The 18,040-nt window shown below is 40.3% G+C and overlaps 2 protein-coding genes and 2 long non-coding RNA genes across 4 annotated transcripts in view; 1 reads left to right on the top strand and 3 right to left on the bottom strand.

Moving 5' to 3' along the window:
- LOC121318987 (1-phosphatidylinositol 4,5-bisphosphate phosphodiesterase zeta-1-like) overlaps positions 1 to 1,481 on the top strand; it is a 32,349-nt gene extending 30,868 nt beyond the window's left edge. The window contains exon 12 of the mRNA XM_041256224.1: positions 970 to 1,481. Coding sequence (XP_041112158.1) covers positions 970 to 1,052 — 83 coding nt within the window. The 3' untranslated portion in view covers positions 1,053 to 1,481. The remainder of the gene's footprint in view (positions 1 to 969) is intronic.
- Positions 1,482 to 3,618: 2,137 nt separating this feature from the next.
- LOC121317939 lies at positions 3,619 to 4,845 on the bottom strand. The gene is made up of 3 exons (XR_005950556.1): positions 4,733 to 4,845; positions 4,233 to 4,329; positions 3,619 to 3,683 (listed from the first exon to the last, which is right to left on the bottom strand). It is a non-coding gene; the product is annotated as an uncharacterized LOC121317939 (long non-coding RNA).
- Positions 4,846 to 5,637: 792 nt separating this feature from the next.
- Positions 5,638 to 14,833, bottom strand: LOC121318986 (phosphatidylinositol 4-phosphate 3-kinase C2 domain-containing subunit gamma-like). The gene is made up of 6 exons (XM_041256223.1): positions 14,825 to 14,833; positions 10,889 to 10,983; positions 9,108 to 9,279; positions 7,365 to 7,534; positions 6,729 to 6,885; positions 5,638 to 5,905 (listed from the first exon to the last, which is right to left on the bottom strand). Exons 1-6 carry the CDS (start codon positions 14,831 to 14,833, stop codon positions 5,849 to 5,851), a joined length of 660 nt encoding a protein of 219 aa, XP_041112157.1. The 3' UTR covers positions 5,638 to 5,848.
- Positions 14,834 to 16,382: 1,549 nt separating this feature from the next.
- LOC121317937 lies at positions 16,383 to 17,708 on the bottom strand. The gene is made up of 3 exons (XR_005950555.1): positions 17,614 to 17,708; positions 17,394 to 17,533; positions 16,383 to 16,946 (listed from the first exon to the last, which is right to left on the bottom strand). It is a non-coding gene; the product is annotated as an uncharacterized LOC121317937 (long non-coding RNA).
- Between the last annotated feature and the right edge of the window lie 332 nt (positions 17,709 to 18,040).

Here is an 18,040-nt window from a genome sequence, read left to right as displayed (position 1 = left end):
AGGCCATATGAGCTTCAGGTAGCTCGTCCCAGTACAGCTGCAGGTTACAGGGTTCAAAAATAAAATTAATAAAAACACACAATGACAAGACAATACACAAAGTACACATTCGATTTACACAGCACATGGCCTATTCAAGTACTGGAGTTTTTTTTTTTAATTGCAACAGGGGAGATCTAGGTCCTAGGTCAGATCTAGGTCCTAGGTCAGATCTAGGTCCTGTGGGAACAGGTTCCAGTCTGTAGCAGTAGAAAAAAAGATTTTCTTCCTTCTTCTACTTTTTACAGATGCTATATTGAAATATTTTGTGCCATAGGCATTACGTAGGCTGTATTTACAGGTAAACTCATGAAACAAGCTGTTTAAATAAGCTGGTAATGTGTTATGTGCACCTCTAAAAAGAATCAGATTCCAGTGATAATTCCTCCTGTTAGCAGGTGATAGCAAACAGTTGCAGCAATGCTCTAGGACAATCCTACAAATCCTATTATACATTGTACTGATCTTCATTGATTCCTTACTAGCAAATCTATAGCTCGACATCATTATAGTCTAGAATAGGGAAAAATAAGTTGTTGGGCTAATTTAAACCTTACTGTACAGCTTAAACAGTGGCACTGACCATACAATACTGCAAGCTTCCTACCGATTTTACTATATACACCTGTAGTGTGTTTATTAAATTTAAGAGTTGTGTCAATATAAGCCCTTAGATATTTGAAAATGTCAACTCCCTCCAATGGTGTAGTATTACAAGTAACAATAGAAAAATTTGAACTAGTACTTTGTAACATTTTCTCTGAATCAAATAGCATGATATTTGTCTTTTTTTTCATTTAAGATCAGACCATTTTCATCAAACCACTTTTGAAGTTCAAGAAAATCAGCCTGTAATATCTTAAACGTTAAGCTTACGGTTCCAGAGTTAAGACTTCATTCTGGTTACTTTGCATCTCCTTTGTTTTCCAGGCTACCGCTGGGTCCCTTTGCTTTCTAAGGAAGGCATCAGTCTTGACCCTGCATCACTGTTCATTTACGTGTGGTTCAGCTAGAAGATCTGCCAAACCCACAGTCCATCAACTAAGCAGACTTGAACTGCCTCTCCCGAGCTGCTGATCTTACTCAAGTCAATGCAGCACGAAGGCAGTGGGGTTTAAAAACGGCTCTTCACTCGCGATACCAAATAAAACACACTTGATAGACCAGTGCATATTTGGACTTATATGGACACTGTTTCTAACACCATGTAGCCAAATAAAGTTTGTAAAAATAAAAACCATCTTACATTTAAAGTCTTAAATCCATGGTCTGATTAAAGTTAGTCCAGTACAGTGAATCTGACCTACATCTCAGTAATGGATAAGGTACCTGGAAGCAACAGCAACTTTACTCATTTTACGACAATTGTTTTTTGTTTTTTTTAAATGTTAACAGACAGACAGACAGAGACAGCCATTATAACAGTTCTCCACAACTGCTACTTTGACTAAGTGCACAACTTATCTAGCAATGAAGTGTGATTTTATGAGCTATGCTTTGATTTATTCAGTTATAAATTATTTAGTATTATATAGCCCATTGTTACAGCATGTCAGTGGGGCTAGGGTTTGCAGTCCCAGGATCCTGGACAAGCTATTACCCATTCTATCTGCCTAGATCAGGTAATACTACTAAATCAGGTTATACTACTAAACTGCTGCTGCTGTGACTGATATGACTACTGCTTGTGGAGTGCTGGTCATACTGAACAGTCCCCCAGTGGATACCACAGGTCTTGATTGAGAGTCACTTTACCCAAAGGTATGTTTGTGGCTGCGATTGATGTTGAGTGCTTTTCACTGTGATGCTCAAAACACGGCCCTGAAAAAAATATAAACAAAATGAATGTGTTCTTTAATATACTTTTGCTGTTGTATGTAAAACACCACATGTCAGAAAGAAGAGATCTATAATGAACCTCTGTCTAATGCATACTGTAGCCTACCCCTTTAGGAGTTAGTATGTAAGCTACTTTGCATCTCTTCACCCAAAGTAGCAGATATCCGCTCAAGAAAGCCTTCCTCATTGATGCTATTCATTAAAGGAGGGTTCGCTTACAAGCTTGTTGAACGTTGGGTTGAAGTTGTGTTTAACCACTCCTGTCTTCTTCTCAGTGTCATTACCAGGGTCTGGTAAGCAGAACCGTCTGGGCATTTCTGAGGAACAATAAATAAGACTCCTGTTCAGAGGTTTACCCTTATAAAAGTGTACAGTAGGAGATGACATTCTGCATAAAGTATTAATTATGTATTTGATTGTAAGTTTCTTTACTTCTCTGTTAAAGTTTTGTTTTCATATTTTGATATAGCTTAATGCACATGTAACTAGCTAAGCAAGACATTTGCAGTCTCTCGTATCTTGGCATCTGTGCAGAGAGCCAAAGTTAGCAGGTGTCTAATCAAGATGTGTGGAGGAGTGGAGACACAGTGTGAAAACACAACACCACAAATACTAGTATGAAACAGTTTCTAACAGATTAGGCTAAGACAGTCTGTAAAATGCTTAAATGTGACACACTATAGAATGGTATAGATTTTGGCGAGTTTCCCCCCTTACCAGGTTTTGAAAGTGCGTGATAGCAGAGTGGTCCCGTACTGATTAGGAGAGAGTATAAGAAATGGGGTGGAAATGCTGATATATGCATAGTATCTAATGTAATGTTTTTGTTGAATCATCAGTCAATTCATTTGATTTGACTCCACAGACGACTGTATTATGATACAAGCGTATACATTAGGGCATGCTGTGACCTGCGCGGCTGCACTTGCTTATATCTAATGTTTATACAATTGTATTAACATTATTTTCTTTATACATATATAGTATTTTTGATTAAAAAAATCATTTTTCAGATTGATTTCCCTACAGTACCATGGTAAAAGCATAGCAAATGATAAGAGTTGGGATGGTAAAGCATAGGTAAGCATTGAGAGGTACGGTAAAGCATTAAAAAACATGGTAAACTAAATGCCATGGGAAAAACATAGGAAAACTGCTACATTACTGTCAACTGTTATTTTCATGCTTTTATAAGGGTATGGATGGAAAACCAAGTTCATTTTTTCCTCATAGAAAAGTTGATCCGCTATTCAGAATCAAGTCCAGTCAGGTTCTGGTTAAACTCTCCTTTATGTTTGGTTTTCAGACTGTGCAGAGCTGCTGCTGTTTGGCAGAGGGCAGTGTTACCATGCACACCCTACTAGCTGCTATGCTAAATATTTAATACCATAGAAAGAAAAAAAAAGGACACAGACATAGGCACACAATATGTTCAATGTGCTTCATTAGTATAGCAAGCATGTTCTCTTCATGTGATATACACAGCTGTATGTGTGATGTGAACTTCCCACAGCCTGGAAGGTAAACAAGGGGAAAAAAAAGATCATTATGAACAGTATTTGTGTTAGGAATTGCGAAAATACTACCAGTGCAGATATCATAAGTGACAACCTGAAATAAAACAACACTTACTTAATGACTAGTTATTATTATTATTATTATTATGAAATGTGTGCTGTCAGTGTATAATTTTATTACAGATGGCCTGGCAGGTACTAGAAGCTGTGCATTTTACCTCATGGGGTAGCTTTCAGTAAGCTGGCTTGCTCAGGACCATCCAGGAAAAGGCTGCAGACGAGTTCACTCTGCAGAAGAGTGATTGGCTGAATGACAGATTCATCAAGCTGGGTATCAATCACACTAAACCAATATCACACGTTTCTGTCGGCAACTCTATTGGTAACATTTTTTGGTAGCATATACTTGCAGACAAGACCCACACATTCACCACCTTGTGACAGTGCTCTATTCACTCCTCTCATGTCTTTCTTTTATCAGTGATGTATATAATGTACAGGTACTACAGTTCAGGAACAAATCTAGAAACAGGTATTACGTTTAGGATGCAAACAATTTTATTTTTTCATAAGAATATACATTTCTAATTAAAAAAAAGAATCCTATTTATGGAAACATTACTTTTTTTTGTTAGCAAACATATTTTGTAGCAACTGATGAAGTCAAACATTTTTGACAGCTCACCGCTGGCCCACATTACCAACATTCACGGCTGGCCAACCCTGAACAGTTGGCAGACACTGTTGCCCAGCACGTCCGCACCACAAAGATTTTACTAAGATCTTAACTAACGAGCTGCACATTTGACAGTACTGTACAGTACTCTCTGTACTTACACCTCTGCACGGCCCAGTGAACAGCTCCTTCAGATTATCATTCAGCAATTTCATTAGTCTGCTGGGCGTGAATGATAACCAGTACCAGGAGGGAACTCTGAAGTGTGGACAGAAACAAATGAGACAATCGGTGAGGTTACACAAGTTCAAGTTTAAGAAAGCGGACGTGTTCAAGAGCAATGTTCCCTGTTTGTGTAGCTTGGAATAGTTCATCCACAATCAATTCTGGTGAAGCTGTACACATGCACCGCAAACACACAACACTGCAGGCCATACACTGCCCTGAAGAACCTTCACGCTGGCCATTCATTAATCACACCACAATAACTGTGATATTTATACCAAGTTGATCATTAAGATTAATCTATAAATTGAATCACTGTGGCATCCCTATCTGCGATTATCATGCGTTCAATCTAGTGGAACACCAGACATACATTACTGACACACATAGCAGCTGTTCTAACAGGAGGATACACAGCACTGAATGATTTCCTTACTGTGGAAGAGCAGATTCCACAGAGTGCTTCTGCAGGTTCTTATGGAGCTGATCAAACTGACCGAACATCTTCTCGGCCATGAGAACTCCATTCTCTATTTTTACATGCATTGAATAAAGCTAGAACAAATTGAAAAAATAAATATACATAATTAAACATATATATATATATATATATATATATATATATATATATATATATATATATATATATATATATATATATACACACATATATATATATATATATATATATATATATATATATATATATATATATATATATATATATACACACACACACACACACACACACACACACACACATATAGTGCAACACAAAAAATGAACATAACACAAATGACCTTCAATTTGTTGTTGAGAAGAAATAGAATGACATAATGTACAATACAAAAGAGTAAAGGAAAATCAATGGATAAATAGACTCCATACCACGATGCCTGAAGATTTAAATAGAAAGGAATAGTAGATAATTACATCATTAACTATGTAGTAAATGACATCACAAACACATTAATGGATTCAAATAGAAATAAGTGAGTATAGTTATCATGGCATTAAAAGCCTAGAAGTACCTCCACTGTTTGTTTTCAAACACACTTTCCCTTGACAAAGACATGTTAAACATACCGAAACATTGAGAAGTGGGCTCTTATGTGTGTGTGTGTATTTCTAAAGATAAGTATCTGTATGGCAATCTGCACACACATTCATAAACAAGCTGTGAGACTTACAATGCTTGTGCTATTTACATAATAGCCCAGAATGGATGCTTTTCGAATTGCTCTGTTAGTTTGATTCACAGCTGGCTGAACAGCTTTGCATTCCCTCCCTATGGAAGTTCTTTGTGCAGTACTGTGTATGAAGAAGTTCAATTTCACAGGAACACTCTCCAAACTCTCTTATTTTACTGTCAATTCAAACAAAAAGAAAGATTCATCAGTGCGGGGAATTCATACCAATGCCTTGGGTCCTGATTTAGTTTTACATGGCAGACATGACTTTTGTCATCTGAAAGCAGTGGGTTTGGAATCATGCAGTTTACCTCGTAAAGTAGCTTGTTGCTTCCAGGTCAGACTCGTGGGGTTTTCTGTTATTAAACACATACTGGAAATCGACTATCTTTCAGCTCTGGCATGCCAGCCGTCAGCGTCTTTAGACAAGGAAAATAAAAGCGTGACAGAATGCTGTGTTTGTTTATAAAGCCATAAGCTACTGGTGAAGTTTGCGTACTATTACAGTCGGCCACAGCGGAAAGGTTATCTCCTCATTCAAGAGGTACTGTGGGCCTCCGTTGTATATTATGAGGTTTTATTAATTGATCTAAATATTGTTTTAATCATTAAAGGGGCTAAATACCAGGAGGTCTGCGTTTCCAATCAACGCTTAACCACTGACTCACTGTGTGTGACCCTGAGCTAGTCACTTAACCTTCTTGTGCTCCGTCCTCCGGATGAGATGTCCTATTGCAGGTGATTCTGCTGCAGTTGTTGATACAGAGTTCACACCCTACTCTCTGTAAGTCACTTTGGATAAAAGCGTCTGCTAAATTACTAAATAATAATAATAATAATAATAATAATAATGTGTATTTTTGCCTTTAAAAGTACTCAAAACTAGAGTTAATTTGGTATTTAAAACCATCGGGATTTTCAGATCCCCCACTATCAATTAAATACAGAGCACGGTATTCCCAAAGGGATATCGTCATCAGTTTTTTTCATCAATAGAAAACGCATGTTATAAATTCAATAGAAATAAACAACTTTATTTTAGGGTGTGTAGCAAATCTTGAGCTGTTTTATTTATTTATTCTGAAATTGTAAGAAAGTGTGCTAATGACAATTTGGAGTAAGGCCTGAATTAAATTTAAAATCTATAGCGCTATACCTTTGTTATACTTTACTTATGATGGAGCCATAAATCTGAATTAATCCTGGACTAAGTAGCTCTGTGAATCTAGCCCTGTGCCTCACCAGCTCCAGCAGGCTCATGAAGAGCTGGGTGTGTCTCCTGATGATGTTGTAGGTCTGGCAGCAGAGCTCAACAAAGCACTGGAAACGCCGAGGATTCCGGCCTCCTTCCGTGAGAAAGTAGTGCATCTCTGAGGTGAAGATGAAAGGAGCGCGGTCCCTGCGTTCAGACAAAAATGTGAAACCCTCTGTTGTAAAAATGTAAATTCAATCTTACAAAATCATAATAATACAACTAAAACTTCATGTTTTTAAGAGCAAAACAAAACCAAAATGATTCCGACAATCGCTGGATTTTCATTAGGTGCACAGCACCCTGTTTCAGCGCATCATAAGCACTTGGATTTAAAATCCTATTCTTTGGAAGATAATTAAGAGGGTGTTCTGTTTAATATAGACTAGACTGCCAATCCTTCCATTGTTTTAGTCATTACAATTTTTTGGGACGTTTCTCCATTTTCTTGCTAAACAGATACAATGTATGTTTCAGTCATGTCATAAAACCACTCACTGACTAAATGACTAAAATGTTTTTTAGGCCAAAAGACAATTCCGCTTAGTCATGTGACCAAATTACAACATATTCAGGCTTAGGCCATAAGTATCATTCATATTTCCCACCATGCAAAGCGCACTCACCTTTTTATATTTGCAAACCTCTGAGTGTGTCCCAGGAATCTGGCGAAGTCGATGTGCAAAAGGTGGCCGGTAGGATTCAGCATGATGTTGTCGTTGTGCCGATCACAGACGTCCAAGACAAAGGTGACGACACACCACCCAGCGCACAAGTGCAGGACGTTCTCCAGAGCCTGAATGAGAGTAAAATGAAAATTCAAGTACCGTGTAACTTGCAGGGGAAAGTGAATTTTGGAAAGAGAAAGAGGCTTGCATTCTACCTTTTCGTAATCCTCTGCTGTTTTGTTGCACAGGTGAAACCACTTCTTCAGTGTACCTTCCCCCAATGGTCCACTAATTCCACATTCTTGTTGGATTGTGGCTATTGTTATGGAATCTGGAATCACTTCAAGTAAGCCTGAATAGGAACACAATATGTGCAAGAATGTTGCATCTACAGTAATGTGTAACTTGCTTGTTATGAAGTTATGTCCTCTAGTCTGAAAATAATTGCAAATAAATCTTTGAAAAGCGAGAGTTCTAGTGATAACATGTTTAAATTCAACTTTACAAAGTGACCATCCATACCAAAAATTCACATCAAATCTCATTTTTGAATCTAAGAAACTTTTCTTCAAATCCAATGGCAGAATGACCAGGCGAATTGCACTGTTACAGATCATGGCGAATTGCACTGTTACAAATCATGCTTAGCAGAGCTTGATTTAAAGTGTAAACATACTGTATTTTTCCATACACAAAATGTGTTGCTTATTTCATGTGAACCCTGTGTGGTTCGTCTAGGAATACACACAGTACTTCATGGGTGTCAGGTGATCCTCTATGGGCGCTTTTGTGAGTAAATTTACAGCATAATCATAAATCTCGAAAAACTACTCACTTCTAAATCTTTTGTAGTCATTTTTGTATTACTTTAGTATAAATACATGTTAATTTGGATTCATATGTTGTTTTTTTCTGACTTTATGTGAACGAAAAGACACAAAAGCGCACGTTTTCTCATTGGAAATAGTGATATTTTGAAATTGACCTGTCCTGGTCACAAAAGCAAAGTTTGTGAGGAATAGCCATTTTCTATAATTGAGGCATAAGCAATTAGGAAATAACACTTACTACCCAGGAACAAAAATTGTGTTACATAGTGTTATTATTATTATTATTATTATTATTATTTATTATTATTATTATTATTATACAAAAAATACATAATATATAACATAGATTCCCAAACTGAAATCACTTTCCTCTGGGTTCCACAAGATTGTTTCAGGGGGGCCACATTACAGACTCAAATATTTCCTAAATTACGTTGACAGGACAGGAGATGGATTTTATTCACATAAACACTGATGTTAAGTGTTTTTTTTTTTCCTTTTACCAAATGTAACTCTGACTGTACTGTCGGCTCTATTGTACATTCATAACCTGCAACCCCAATGCTCTCACTAACAGTATGTACCATTAAACAACAGAAGGGGAGATTGAAAGGAGACATTTCACATTGCTCTCAGGATGCCTGATGTCACAGGGGCTGCAAGCCAATACATTGTTTTTGAACCCCGAGTATAAAAAACTGTTTGCTTTCTTCTGCTGTTGCTAGGCAAGTTTGTTTGTCTATTCTACGAAATGCTACCATATCTTAAGAAAGTTATGGGTGCAATTCTCACTATCGTAGAAATAAACCAACAGTTCTCCTGGTGGAATTCTGTAATCCTGCAAGAGAAGACGACTGTCCTGGATACAGACCATTCTCTTTTGCTTATCCCCTGTTCCGACTTTCTCTGCCAAGACGTTGACCAGCTTCCTCTGGCTTTGAAGCTCCAGTATGAGTGCACTCCCAGTACAGAAGCGGAGGCCAGCAAGGATTTTCTGATACCAGCTCCTGTAATGCAGGTCATCCAGTGCATCCTCCAGCAACCTGACAGGAAAGGGGCAGACCCAACTCTCAATGACAGCTTCAGTTATAACTTTAGAGATGATGTGCTGAGCCCTCCTCACCCTGACGTGTGGCAAGGTATGATAGAATATATTGATATTGACAAGGGGAACAGTCACACAAGCTACGGCACAAAGCAAGCGTTTGGAACTGACCAGGCCTGTCTTTCACGTGGAACAGAAATGGATGAGGAGGTTATTACTGTTGTGTATAGGGTGCCTTCTAGAGCAAAGGAAATCCGCTAGCCGCGTGTCCAGTGTGTGGAGTGCTCAGGAAGAACACTAGATGCTTTGTTCAGAAGCTGCTCTTCAATTGTAGTTGTCTGCCATAGACATGTAATATAGGCTAGATCCGCCAAAGTGTCTTTATATTAGTAAGCACCTAGTGCACTGTGGGGTATTTAAAAAGGAAATAAAACAAGGTAGCCAGTCTTTTCCAATTCAAGATGGTGCTGGCTCTGACTGTAATTAAGACACTGATTTTTATGCAGGGCAGGCAATTTCATTATTTTTTTTTATTTTTTTTTACCGATAGTACAGAATAAGACTGTTTGCAGGGTTTTCGTAAATACCCTCAAGCAAATTCACATTAAAACACAGTGATGATGGATGCGCGAGAATAACAGCGGAGGAAGTGCCTCTGGCAAAAGGTATCTTTTCATAACAACAGCAGCTGTATATTTAAACAACAGAGTATTACTCGATTTCTAGGTTAGCCAGAGACATTTATAAGATCAGAAGCATAGCCATTTGCTGCATTAGAAGGTTAGCTGATTGTGTGGTTATATCCATCAGTGTCACTTAAGATCCTGAGGGTTATTTTCTATGCAATTTCAGCGGCCCAGGAAATACAGCCAGCCTGTAGGGAATCTAAAGGCAGGAATATTTATATCTATTTGTTGGACCAACCAACATAAAATATGACTGTGAATTAAATAAATGTCATCTTCAGTGCACTGAAGATATAGTTGAATTTAAACGGGAACCAACCCACAGTATATTCAGAGTTCAGTCAGAAAAAATAAAAGAGCAAGCATGCCATGAAGAGGAGGCTTCAGTTTTGATGCGAGATAGCTGCTGTGCGTTTAAAGAAATAGTCGAGGGGGGTTTGGAGATATTCTGGAACAGTGTTAACAGCCAGGGGTGTGCTGCTACTCTCTCATACTAGTGCTCAGGACTGCCTCTAAACTGACAATGAAAGCCTCCGCTTCCCAGATGAGAGGAAAATTCGCCTCCAGTCAGCTTTTAACACACTCAATGCGGGCATGAATTGTCAGTGATTGGTATTCAGCTGTAAAGGTGAGGGAAGGACAGCTTTTCTTGTTCTGAAATCAGCACATTAGCAAATGGATTTATTAAACACCTTTAATACTTAAAGGCAGTCCTGAGTATGGGTATCAGCACAGTCCTGTTAACAGCTGCTATGTATAGTGCTGTGTGCAGTGCTTTTTAAAAGTGCCATCGCTGCTGTGTAAGAGCTATTATAAATGTACAACCTAAACGTTTGCAATCACAGATCAAATCTGTGAAGTGACAAAGACTGAAAGACATGTACAGTTAACCAGGGGAGCAGGGCTCAGGCAGACTCTTACCAGTACAGCTGGTGAGCAACCCGGATATCTTTGAACAGTTTCTCAAGAAGGAGCTTCACCAGGGGGCTTTCCAGATCCCACTCAAACTTTAAAGCCTAATTTAAAACAAATAAGGAAATATCACAAAGCAGGACATGCAATGTATATACAGTCATGTCCTCAAAAAACCTATAGAAATTTCAAGGCAGATGTATGCAAGTGTGGCAGGCTGGCGAGTGGATAGAGGCCCAGAGACAGTCTGCAGTTCAAAAAAATACTAATTTTATTATAAATAACACAAAATAAAAGTGCACAATGGCAAAATAAAGGGATTTAAACACAAAAAAAAAACCCAATACAAAAACAAACTTACAAAAACAAGGTTTCCAGGCTGGGCAATGCCTTCACTGGATTCAAATTTACCAAACCAAAACCAACAAACACCAACCTGCTTCCTCAGCTCCCTCTTCCCCAATGAGAAGGAGAGGCCTCCTTTTATGTCAGGTGGCTGGGCGCTGATTGATCGTTAATTAACCTAATCAACCCCAGCCACCTGAACATAATAAACCCAGGCAGGTAGGGGAAATTAACCCCATCCCTGCCAATTTAAAAAGGGCAGAGCTTTGCTCTGCCACACACCTCCCCCCCATGTACAACGTACACCGGCCACAATCGGCCAACTCCCCCCTTCTCCCCACCCTCCCCCCAAGAGTCCAATTATGTCCCTTGGGTGGGCTGTTATGGTGGGTGGTGATGGGTGGGGTTGATGTCGGAGCCCCCAAGCCTTCTTTGGTTGAGGGGGCCCCGGATCTCCAAGGTAGTACGGCGACCCGGCTCCCTCTGGTGGCGGAGGCAGCCCGGCTCCCTCTGGTGGAACTCCCTCGGCAACCCTAGAAAACAAAAAGGAGACACCAGCAGTCCCAATCGATGCGGAGCAGCAGGCAACCCCAGGCGATGCGAAGCAGCAGGCAACCCCAGGCGATCCAAATGTATCATCCCTGAGCGGAGTGGGCGTGGCATCCCTGGGCAGTGTAAAGCAGGCTCACCCCTCTTTATTGGAGTGACCGGGGCATCTCCCATGTCTACCGCCAGGTAATTAACCACCATGAGGGCAACCTCTGGGAAAGAGGCCGGGTGGTGTTGTTCCTCCCACTGTTCCCACCTCTCCCCATCTCGACGCCACAACGTGTTGATAACTATGGGGAGATCGTGGACGAGGTCTGCCTCAGGGTGCATCAACCAGTCCCAGATCTCCTGGGACGGTGGTAAAGGTGGTGGTGCTGGAGGTAGTGGGGTGGCCCCTGATGCCCAGGGTGAATACTGCACCTCTTCCTGGGCCTGGTTGTAGGGGCATCCTTCCCAGTTGTGGCCGTCCTCCTCACACCGGCCACACCAGTTTGCCGGTGGCACATCTGGGCAGGACCACCAACGATGGTCCTCCTTCCCGCACCAGGAACACCAAGGGAAGAGGCTGGCCGGGTCCTCCAGTGGTGGCTGCAGCAGCTTACATTTCTTCAGCTGCTGCTTGTCCTGCCTTTGCCGCTGTCTGCTCTTTCCCATTTTTTATTTTTTTTTTCAAAAAAAAATCATCCCAAAAATTAAAAAAAATTAAAAAAATACTGCTCTGGGCCTCTAGGTGGCGCTATCCCACTCTGACACCAAATGTGGCAGGCTGGCGAGTGGAAAGAGGCGCAGAGACAGACTACAGTTCAAAAAAATAACTATTTTATTATAAATAACACAAAACAAAAGTGCACAATGGCAAAATAAAGGGATTTAAACACAAAAAAAAAACAATACAAAAACAAACTTACAAAAACAAGGTTTCCAGGCTGGGCAATGCCTTCACTGGACCAACACCAACACCACCACCACCACCAACAACAACACCAACACCAACACCAACACCAACACCAACACCAACACCAACACCAACACCAACACCAACACCAACACCAACACCAACACCAACACCAACACCAACACCAACACCAACACCAACCTGCTTCCTCAGCTCCCTCTTCCCCAATGAGAAGGAGAGGCCTCCTTTTATGTCAGGTGGCTGGGCGCTGATTGATCGTTAATTAACCTAATCAACTAATCAACCCCAGCCACCTGAACATAATAAACCCAGGCAGGTAGGGGAAATTAACCCCATCCCTGCCAATTTAAAAAGGGCAGAGCTTTGCTCTGCCACAGCAAGCAATAAGAAAACCATTTATCCAAAGCACCTCACTAATATTTGTATTCATTTTAGGTGTTGTACAAATAACCATCATGTCAGTTCATTAAATGCACAGGAAAAGCACGCTGTACTGCATGAAACATTACTACATTAGGAGAAAACAACTATATGAAACAATTTATCACACAGAGATCTTTTGTTTTGTTAAACATTCTCATTAACCTGAGACAAATGTCTTTAATTAACAGCTAATAAAATAATATATTTAGCACAGAGGGAAGAGCAAGAGGGCACAAGTGAGTGAACTGAGTGAAAGTAAGTTTAGAACACAGGGTAAGAAGCACATTTTTACACACAGAGTTAAAAATGCATGAAATAGCCTACCAGGTGAAGTAGTAGGATCTAAAACACTGGGAACATTAAATTAGAGACTAGATTCTGTGATGTTGAAGAAGGGGAAAATGGTGTGCTAACAAAAGATGAGCCTTGATGGTTTTTCGTTCTCAAACTTTTCTTGTAATATTTCCCATTATTTTAAAAACATTCTCAGATGTATTGCTAATGCTCTGTGCCATTCGTGGTCATTTCCAAACCTTTTTTTGTCAGGATTTTCCACCAACTGCTCTTTAGGTGTTTCTGAAGTCCCCTGTATCTTTAAGCCAGCTAGCTGAAAGCTTTCCGTGTGCCAGGGCCTGTTTGATAAGCAAGGTTTGACTGAACACACAAGACAAGCCACCTTTAACTAGAGCAGCTCTGTGGGCACTGCCACTGTCAAAGGACATCAGCCAGCCTTCAGACTACAGGCTATAGAATTACACTGAGCACAATTAAAATGAGTATATACAGTAATGTGATACAGAGGTATTGTGCTTCATTACTAATGGGCATATTTTAATTTAAGAGAAAGAAATATTATTTGTATTGTATAAAATACTTATATGTGCCTGTGACAAGCTGGCTTGTGGTGACGCCAGACCCAGAAGAGAATGGACACTCAGACAGCACTGGGGAAATGAAAGCACTGATGTGCATTTAATAATAACAAATAAAAAGGTTTACACAAAACAAAAACACTTATACAAAACAAAACAGCACAGTGGCCAAACAGACAAACAAAACAGACACGACACAAAAACAAGTATTGTGCTGGTGTAAACCAGCAGGGGTAGCAATTGCTTTCTACTATTGACTCTCTTGTCTTACTCCTCACGTCTCGTTCCACCTCTGAACATGCTCACCCACTTCAGCCAAAGCTGCAGGTCTTTTATACTGTGGCTGAGGGAAAAACTGGCTATCAAAGATCTAACTCACCCCTCAGCCCCATTCAGCACAGGGTTTCTCATATGTGTGGGCAACAGTCTGCTTATCAATAAGCACTCGCTATTGCCACGCATTCTCACGATTTTATCTGGGTGGAGCATTTTAACCCCGTCCAGGCTGTCAAACAATAATAACAATAAGACGGCATGTTTTTAAATACACGCAAAACAGCCCATTTAAATAATACAAGAAATACAAAATAACACAAAACATAATATGCACAGGGGTGGGGAGTACCCAGTCACGGTGCCATTTAGCAACGTGTTCTGTAACGGCTTTTCATTGATTATTGCCTGATGTCCCAGTATACTGTGTACTGTTTGTTTGGGATTGAATAAGTATAGTGTGAAAAAGTTCAGCTCCACTTGTGTATGCTCCCTCCCTTTGAAGGGTTAACAGTGTTTCCAAAAGACTGAGATGTACTTCAGTGATCAAGAGGATCTGCTGCTTACCTGGACCATGCGGGAGACACTCTTCTATCGCCTCATCAGAGAGGGTTTCAATCTGCCGCAGAGCAGTTTCACGAACCTTCTGATCTGGAAAACTGGGAGGAGAAGACTTTCACAAATAGGCAACAAGATAAGGAACAGTGTGGAATGAAATGTAGATTTACAGCCTTGGTTATTCCTTTTACGCACACGATGCAACTGATAACTGATAAGATTTCACAGCAAATACCTGCATAGCCTCCAGGTTTCTTCGACTAGAGTTCATAAAGACCCTGAAACATGTAAGAACTATTTAGATTGTTCATATTGTGTGTCAGTAAGCATGCTGCTTATTTAGAATCTTAAAATGATCAAGTCGCTCTGAGAAACGTGTTGAAAAGTGTCTATTCAAAACCTGCTTTTAACCAAGTGTGAGTGAGCCAGGACGGCGAGGGAGTTGAATGGTGATTAAACCATTTGCAACGCTTTTGTTGCCTGTCTCTGAAGCTGAGGTTGGAAACCTGTAGCATCATCTCTTCCCCAGAATAGCCCACTTCAGAGGCTGCTCCTTGTGAAACAGCACTAATTTGTCTAGCATTGGATACGGAATCATCAGCCAACCAAGCAACCGTCTGTCTAATTTTTCTTTCAAGTCTAGCTACATTCTTGTGATTTTTGTTTGTACTATTTTCATCACAATGAGTTTCCCATGGCATTTTTGCAGTTTTACCAGGCTTTTCCCATGGCTACACTATGTATTTACTCCAGTTTACCCTGGTTTGCCATGTTTTTTAATATGCTTTATCTTGCCTCGCTATTCTTTATGATGCTTATCTATGCTTCACCATGCTTTCGCTGTGCCTTATTACAATGAGACACTTTTATAAGGGGTGACGGGTTCTCAGGTGACACACTTAGATCCTTGTTCTTGAACAGAAGGAACTAAATTGCTCAACCATTCCAGCAAAGGAGAACAGAGCTACAGAATGAATATGCTGTACCAAAGAGGCTTGCGATATACAGTAACAGCCCCATCTAGTGGCTTTGTTTTTTGTTCCTTGGTACACAACAGCAGCAGAGAGTGTGCTCAATTCATGTGCCCCAGAAAACAGGGTACAAGAGGATCCACTGCAAACTACACATGAGTGAAATGGATGCGTGTGGCAGGCTGGCGAGTGGATAGAGGCCCAGAGACAGTCTGCAGTTCAAAAAAATAACAATTTTATTATAAATAAACAAAAATAAAGTGCACAAGGGCAAAATAACAGATACTCAAACATAAATAAAGCAAAAACAAAACTCACAAAAATAAAGTTTCCAGGCTGGGCAATGCCTTCACTGGATTTAGAAAATTCAAAAACCACAAAACAAACACCAACCTGCTTCCTCAGCTCCCCCTCTCCAAATGAGAAGCAGAGGCCTCCTTTTATATCAGGTGGCTGGGCGCTGATTGATCGTTAATCAACCTAATCAACTAATCAACCCCAGCCACCTGAACATAATAAACCCAGGCAGGTAGGGGAAGTTAACCCCATCCCTGCCAATTTCTAAAGAGCAGAGCTTTGCTCTGCCACAATGCGTTTATCATGTGCGCTGTCTGATTCTCTTCTATCGATTCTGGATCTTTACTAACTATCGCCTCCTCAAGATTAATTATGGGGAAGTGAGACTAGGAAGCATATCAGTGTTGCACAGGCTCCAGTACAGAGTGTTTCACTGATGGGCTTCAGTGCAACAGTAATAATCTTCCCCACTTCCTCCCTTCCTCACAATCAGCCTTGGATTTCAGAAGCAAATTCAAGCAACAGATGTTTACATAGAACACACATAGCAGGATATGAACCAGGTAAAAAATGAAATAGTGGGAAAACGTGTATTTGGGTTCCTTTTTCTTTATAAGATATATGCCACTCTGTTTTATATGGCAAGTGGAGGTGAGGATTCCTACAGAATGTACCTTGATGTAAGAAGGGCCAGTGCCTCCAATGGGCTCTTGAAGGTTTAGCTCTCCAGAACCCTGTATATGTCCTGCAAGGTGTTGGGGCTCCAGTCCGGCGCGCTGCCCAGCACCAGGGGCAGGTAGGTAATGCCGCTGTGACAAAAAAATCTGCTGTTCCACAGAAAGTGTTTCTCATTTTCAGAGAGGCTGTTGCAAAAGATTGATAAAGTTTGCTTTGGGTATGGAGCCCGGCTTTAGTCTGCTGACAGTTTCATCTGTGCCTTTTTGTTATAACCCATTAATTACTAAATAAATGTTTCCTTTAAAAAATCAGAACACAAGCTGTATTTATGTAATTTAATACATTACATTAAGATTTAACTATTGCAATTAACAAAACTAGAGAAAGTTATCACAGCAGTATTTAAATGACTGGTAAATGCCAGTTAAAAATGGTTTAAAAAATTACAAAGTAGCCTTTCCTCAAATGAGGACAATGGCACTTATTGGGTTAATGTAAACCATTGATGAGTAGCAAAAACTTAGACACCAGTAAGACAACAGCCCCACAAGGTGTGATAAAAAATAAGCAAATAAAACTAATCCAAAAGAACCCCACACAGGATAAATTAAATCCAAGCTTCCAGTACTTACAGGGTGACGCACTGTTTCTCAGACACCTGACAGATCTTTTTAACAAGCTCCTCTCCAGGAACAGTCATGTAGGGATCTATTGGAGAAGGAGCAGGAGCGGGTCTCTCAAAAACCTGCTTCGAGGCCTACGGGAAGTCAAGCTGAAGAACAACACGTGGCTTTATCAGTCCTATGAGCAGCTCTAGAGTGAGACTGTCAGATTGTACCATGAGAAACTTACCTGAAGGATCACCTCTGCAGGTTGGGTCTGGCTATCAGCTGCTCCCAGAAAAACAAGTTGTGGCAGATCACTAGACTGAACCATACTGATCAGCATGGTGCCATGCACCAGCGTTCTGGAGGAGACAGTGAAGAAGATGAATATGAAGGTGCATAAGAAGAAGAAGAAGAAGAAGAAGAAGAAGAAGAAGAAGAAGAAAGTACAGATGCTGGACAAGAAGACAGACCTGCACCTCCCCCTCTTCTAGGTCTGTTCCATTCACAACAGTAAAGACAGCTGAGCAACAGTGATGACTCAATTAACATTCTCTGATTTTAAAGTATTTCAGTTTTACAGTTTTCCTTCAACTTACTGCTTGGTGTATAAAGGCAGGGCTGCCCATGCTAGGGACTCTGATGCTTTGCCCTGCTTGGAGCCAAACAGCCTC

Source organism: Polyodon spathula, chromosome 7, assembly GCF_017654505.1.
Source record: "Polyodon spathula isolate WHYD16114869_AA chromosome 7, ASM1765450v1, whole genome shotgun sequence".
NCBI classification, from domain to species: domain Eukaryota; kingdom Metazoa; phylum Chordata; class Actinopteri; order Acipenseriformes; family Polyodontidae; genus Polyodon; species Polyodon spathula.
Note: the sequence above shows the minus strand (reverse complement) of the source record. Positions and strands in the feature narration are given on the sequence as shown.